We start from the raw sequence: 7,067 nt of genomic DNA on the forward strand, positions 1-7,067 counted from the left end.
CGGCATGTGGTGTGATTCGATTTGATATGAAATTTAAAAACTTTGACTTAGATTATATTGAAGCAAAAGTGGTGAAAAATATTAAAATAACTGTTAGAAAGCTAGTTTGGCAAAAAGATACTGTATCAGATTTTGGGGTTGCTTGATAGGGTGTATTAGAATAATGTTGAATATGTAGTATTAGTAATGATTATATTAGTTATTTTGGAATTATTTTTTATACGGTGTTTGATTTGGTGTATTAAAAATAACATGCATTATATAAATTCTAAAAAAAGATATTAATCTATGAAAATTCCCTGCACAAATATGGTTGAAATTATGTGGAAAATATTTTGAGTGGCAGTTGTATCTTGAATCATGATAATGCATGCATTAAAACCTTATGCATTACTAATATCATGGATTTCCATGTATTAGTTATGCATACCTTAATACCAAATAGAATGTATAACCATTAGGTTGAAAAAGTGTACCAAACAACATAGTAATAATACCCAAAGTTAATGCATGCATTATTTTTTCTAATACACTATACCAAACGACGCTTCAAAGTGGACTTCATTTGTGAAAATTAGAATGATGTTGATTGTCAAATAATAATATAAGATGTCCCAAAAATGCTAGTGTCAGAAAAGACTTCCTTAGGGGAAACAGCTGTTTTGAAATGAATCCAAAAGAGTAGTATTACTTCAGTAAACAAGTTTCTCTTCACGAGGAGCAGCTGGATACATTAGGACTTGAGGAAGTTGGCATGAACACCTTTTTCAGACCTTAGGGACTTGAGAACTTAACAAGCAAAGGCAAAGCCACTGGAAAAGTTAAACAATCTTGAGCATCACATGGATATCTGACCATCAACTTTGATTAGATTTTATCTGCTAGTACTCATGCAATGACAATGGAGGTATCATACATTCATTTTGATGTTGACAACAATCTTTATGGATATAGCGTGTGCACAATAGTCATAACTAACTTTTACAACCCTTTACATGATAAAGAGCTAAAAAGAACAGCTCGTGAATCAAGAATCAAATCCAGAGTAAACACCATTATCCCTAAGTAGCCTCTTTTCCTCTTCAACGTAACTCTTCCCTCTGCTAGCCTGACCAAGATCTCTCTTCCTCTTCTCCTTCTGTGAGAAAGAAAAGTTCTTCCTCTCTTTTTGAGTTCGTGCATGAACCAGTTCCTCTGCTTCCGCAAGTGCAGCCCTCGTCTTCTGACGCTCCTCATAAGTTTCTTCCTTCTCTTTTTCTCGGGTATCCTTACCACTTGACCAAGACCAATTCTGTTCCTGATCTGGCTCCTTGGGTGGTGGAACTTTCAAGACAGATAATCCACCTCTATACCCGTGGCGGCTTAGAGCTTCAAAGTCTACACCTTTGCTCTTCCGCTTTGCAGACTCAGCTGAACATAGACAAAATTGACCCTTATGCATCAAGTAACTGATAGTTTTTGCTGGTATACAGGATGACAAACTACTTTGAAAACTGCACGAAGCAGGACCGACAACAAAGGTACTCTCCTAAGTCATTTATACAGTGGTAGATGTAGCCTTCAGCAGTATGTGGGAGTTTAGACTGCATATCAACTGCCTTCCGCTTGAACTTTATATACACAATGACATTACTTTTGAAAATATAGCATGTTCATACTGACTCTGCACTCTTTGTCATTTGTCACACATGATTAGTAGGTACAGCGGTATCTCATACACACCAACTTATATTGCCTAGTAGGCTATAGAACCAGAACTATATTGAGGCTAGATTTAAAACTAGTTGTTTGAATCCTAGGTGCTTGAGCCTATGCAGATTCACGGATATCATGGAGTCTCTTCTGATTTATCTATGCATCTGTGGTTCTCCATCACTAGAATAAATTACAACAACAACAACAAACATATGTAGTGTAGTCCCATAAAGTGGGGTTTGGGGAGTATAGAGTGTGTACGTAGACCTTAGGCCTACTTCAGGAGAAAGACTGTTTCTGATAGACGCTAGAATAAATTAGAACTACAAAAAGATAATTGCTTACAATTCCTAGATATGGATATGGGAGCAACTCTAACTGTACCCAAGAACTTAAGAACATGAACAGGTTGTAGTATCACATTAAAGCTTCAGTATTCTATCAAAAGTAGAGGACCCAAATGATCATACTTTATACTAACTTAGAACCCATTGTCCCAAATAACTAGTAAGTACAGTAGTATCCCAAATACACAGACTTAAATTGCCTATAAGCTATAGAACCAGAACTATATTGAAGCTAGAACACAAAATGGATAGAATTAAGATCCTCGGGACTCTGTAAATTCATGGATTGTGGTGATTTATTCCATGCATCTATTGTTGATCTCCATCACCAGAATAAACTATGCTAGATTTTTTTTTATTTTTTTATTTTTAAAAACACATAATTCCTTAGAATTCCCAATCAAGGAACAGGGAACAATTCTAACTGGAACCAAGAATACTAAGAAGCAAGTTGCAGTATCATTCTGGAGTATCAGTATTGTATTTCTATCCAAACTAATGAACACAAATGATCATAATTCTTTTCAAATTCAAGTTATACAACTAACCAACTATCCATGTAGGGTAATCAGGAATCAAAGATTATTTACTCTACCTGTAGTTTGCTTTCAAATAACCTATATTTACTGAAAAGTAAACTTTTTCTCTGATAGCAAAAACATTTTGTCTGGTGGTCGGGCTGAGAACTATGAGGAACTCATGGAATTAGTGGAGGGTCTCACAAGTTGGCCCGGACACCACAACTATCAAAACACAAAAAAAAATCCATAATTTACTCACAATACTGTTGGAATGAAGGAAAAGAGTTACCTTTATGTTTGGAGGAAGAATCATTACTAAGTTTAGGTTTGATGTTGGTTGACCCCAAATTGTCAGATTCATCATCATCGGAGGATGTATCGTCTTCTTCATCATCATCACTCCATGGCATTGCCCTCTTCATCCTCTTCTCAACAAAACTGCAAAACCCCCAAAAGGCAATCTTGATTAACAAAACAACCTTAATTTTAATTGCTTATGATTATTAAAGAAAATAATTACCTTGTAGCAAGACGAACTCGAGAGGGGAATCGAATTGAATTGATTAGGGATTTTGTTCCTTCAAAGGACAAAAGGGTAAATTTAGACATCAACACATCAGGTTCGGATTATTTTTAAACATATTTTTATTTTTATATATAAGATATTTTTCTCATTTATTTCGTGTAAGTGGACAACAAATCTTTAATTCCTTCGGATTCACTGAAATGGCCCCAAAATATGATTTCTTTTTTTATGTTGTTTTATATTCTTAATTCTTCTAATTGTTCTCTATCATGGGAAGAGAAAAGGCGAAAGGGGGGGGGGGGGGGGGACAGGGAAAAAGCCTATTATGAAGGGGGAAACGTAAGAAAATGGTTTAGTGCCTAATGCAGCTCCAAAAATAGCTTAGAAGGTGAAGATTGTTGAATACCATATAAAGAGGTAACTGTCCTACTCTCTTAGCGATGTGAGATACTTAACACACCTATGATATGGACATTGATATGAAGAACATCGGGAGTGTTGACAATATAACACAAGGAGTCCAATATTTTTGCCTAACTCAATCTCAAAAGCTTGATCATGAGGCAAGAATTATCTAAGACCTCATAAGTACACCACTTGTCCTTCAACATATGTGTGACACTTGACAAAAAAGAATGGCCAGAAACATAGTGATGTAGTCTGAAACAACTAAGGAGGAAAGGTTGCTCAACAGGCGATTCAACAAGATGGAAAAAAGGAAATAAATAAGGTGGTAGATGCTCTTTAGTGAGCTTGTAGGAGAACAAATTAGAATTAGTTTATTAAATTATATGTTCTAGGAAATAACTGTCGGATCAAACCAATGTTATTGTCTAGGTAATTAAAATGTCGGAAACTCCATTTTCAAAACCGAAAATAGGTCAGAAGGCGATGATTCAAAAACCAACAGGCTTGAACTTGAGTCTAATCCCATAATTAGAGTGAGAGGGTAAAGGACTCTTGCTTTCTGCCATCGTATATCCAGTGAAGCAATGGAAGGAAAAATAACTTTGGCAACCTAGCTCTCATCTAAAGGAGATACGGTGGGTGATCAAAATTCTCAGATAAAGCTAGAGATTACTTAGAAAAAGTCGATCACACTGGTCATCTTTCCATTATCAATGAAGGATTTACAACCATCCGGTACTTCTGGTATCGTCCCAAAAGTCTTAGAAACTAGATGAAATATTCACGAAAGGGACCAAGGTGGTGCACCAAACTAAAAAAAAAACTAGGTAAAAGATTATTTTGACCTTGGCATAAAAAATTGTCGTGTGTGTGGAAATACCGAAGGGTAGAGGAGATTGAAAATGTAGGTAAAGAAAATTACTTAAGTTTAGGAGATACAAAAAGGAAGATAGAGTCATCGGATTGTTAGCTGACATAGAACAAGTTAAGCACGATTAATGGTGATGAAAGAGCGAGATGGGTGGGGTGAGAAAAGAGATTGGATGAAGCGCAAGAAGGAAGAGGATATATTGTGTTGTATGATAGAAGGCTTGGCGTGAGGGAGAGAAGAGTTCAAGCAGGTGAGAGATAAGTGATTGAGATATCGTTCATAGATGTTAAGATCTTGTCTTAGAATGTGAGATAATGAATTAACCAAATAAAAGGTCATCATCAAGCGGGAGATAAAGAATACGAGGCGGATATTGTATTTTTAGAAAACCAAAATAAATTTAATAACTAATACAATTGTAAGAAGCGTGTGTGAGAGAGAAGTGGATTAAGTATGATTCGATTCCTACAATTTGGAATGCAAGACATCCTACTATTATGGGATGAGAGGAAGATAGAGATAGAGGAGGTAGCAAAATTGAGCGTTTCTAAGTACAAATCGAATTTAAAATCTAGGAAGTGGAGAAGAATGTTGGGTAACAAATCCATCCCACATCGGATGGAGAAGAATAAATATACCAATATATAAGTGCTCGCCCAACTCTATTAGTATAAGACCTTTTCAGAAGTGCCCAAAAATAAATCCGTGAGGGCTTGGCCCAAAATGGACAATATGATACTAATGTGGAGTTAGGGTGGCGGTATGCGCAGTCCCAACATATGGTATTAGAGCTTAGGTTTGGGTATGTTGGAGCGGTGGACTGCGGTTTGTGAGAAATTCCCGGTGTGACAATCGGACCAGAGATCTGCAGGGGTGCCTTGTGTCGAAAGTCTTCCTGTCAAATGGTGGTCCAGGTGGCGTATCTCGTTGGGTGATAACGGCGGTGCAAGATGATTTGGCAGATTAGATGGTGTGACCTAGCTATTGGAGATCTGCAGAGATGCCTTGTGTCGAAAGTCTTTTTAGCAAAGTAGTGGTCAAGTAACGTGTCCCACTGGTTGGTAGTGACGGTGCAAGATGGTTAACAAATCAAATATATTATCGCTGAAAAGGAGTCTTTATGTACTAGAGATGGATGATTTCCAAACTTGATGGAACTACTTTACCAGAATTTATCGCATATTACCAAACTCGTGAAGATGGAGTACGTGGAGAGATAGTTTGTTCTCAGTTAAATATACTACTAGAAACTAAGAGTAAGGGAAAAATCAATTTTTTTGAACTTATAGGTTTGGATCCCCAGGTGTGCCTAGGAATGTGTACTTCTTTGCTTGGTTGGCAGTACGAGAGCAATAGTGAGAGTTGAGAACTTGAGGGAGATGAGGATCACTTATTCACTTATGTAAGTTGGTGCTTTATGTGCAAATGTTCGATAGAATATACAAGTTACCTCCTTCTGTACTGTTATGTGGAAGTGCGTTTGTTGGTTGGTATTAGATTGGTTTGAATTACTGTGGTCGATGCTAGGGGAAGAGGAAGTGATCATATACAGTTGGACCTTTAAAAGAAGGAAAAGATGACACAGACATGGGATGTTTCCCATGTGCATGACCAAAGCAATACTCTAGTGCTTTATGCTATTGATGCTGCTACGCATCTCACCTTTGAGTATGTTGAAGGTCCTTCGTGAAAATATATTCCGTGGTTTGGTTTGTGGGGTCCAGTCTATACTTTTCAAAAGTCACGAAGGGTTGTTGCCAATTTTCTTCTTAGTCAAAAATGACTGTCAATCCTTCTGCAATTTGCAATTGCAAATTACAAAGGTCAAAGAAAGTGGCACAATTTCTTTGACGGTGAAATGCAAATTTCACCTATAAAAGGAGCTCTTCAGCTCCTCGTTTAAGACACACCAAAATAGAGAGAAAAAAATATTAGAGAGAAAAGTGAGGTGTTCCATAGACTATAAGAAAATAGTTTGTGAAGAAAAATAGAGTGTGACCGATATTTTGTAAGGTGGAAACCAAAAGAGTGTTATTTCTTTTGAGTGTGTTGTGGTCATTTTTGAGTATTGTACTAGTGACTACAAGGTGTAAAATTTCTTACTATAGTGATATCAGTTGCTCCTCCTGGCTTGTGGTTTTTCCCTGATTTAAAAGGGTTTTATGTAAAAATTTTGCTGTCATTATTTTTTCATTTTATTTTATTATTTTGACTATATATTTTTGTGGTAGTCCGCATTTTTCAAACAAATTGGTATCAGAGCAAAATTTTATCTGAGTATGCTCTGTGGTTACAGTATAGTCTGAACTTCCACATCAGAAAAAATTTACTTTGATTTGCAATAGTTATAATTTTTTGGGAGAAAACGATGGAAGCCAACACTAGTAGAATAGTTACTTTGAATTGTGTTAATTATGCCACCTGGAAGGGGAGATAAAAGATTTGATTTATGTCAAAAAATTTTATCAACCAATCTTTATCACTGTAAAGCCTGATAATAAAATAGATAAAGAGTGAAATTTGTTGCACAGATAGGTGTGTGGATTTATTAGGCAATGAGTTGATGATAATGTGTTGAACCATATTTCTGGAGAGAAAAATGCTCGTACCCTCTGGGAGCATCTTGTAAGCTTGTATGCTCGAAAGACTGGAAATAATAAAATATTCTTAATAAAGTAGATATTAAGTTTAAAATATCA

The 7,067-nt window shown here is 36.2% G+C and overlaps 1 protein-coding gene across 1 annotated transcript; it reads right to left on the reverse strand.

Annotated features, from left to right (window-relative positions):
- Positions 1 to 849: 849 nt before the first annotated feature.
- Positions 850 to 3,187, reverse strand: LOC129882808 (protein IFH1). The gene is made up of 3 exons (XM_055957266.1): positions 3,084 to 3,187; positions 2,853 to 3,001; positions 850 to 1,410 (listed from the first exon to the last, which is right to left on the reverse strand). The coding sequence occupies exons 1-3, from the start codon at positions 3,170 to 3,172 to the stop codon at positions 1,028 to 1,030; spliced, it is 621 nt and encodes a 206-aa protein (XP_055813241.1). The 5' UTR covers positions 3,173 to 3,187; the 3' UTR covers positions 850 to 1,027.
- Positions 3,188 to 7,067: the final 3,880 nt, after the last annotated feature.

Source organism: Solanum dulcamara, chromosome 3, assembly GCF_947179165.1.
Source record: "Solanum dulcamara chromosome 3, daSolDulc1.2, whole genome shotgun sequence".
Lineage (NCBI taxonomy): Eukaryota > Viridiplantae > Streptophyta > Magnoliopsida > Solanales > Solanaceae > Solanum > Solanum dulcamara.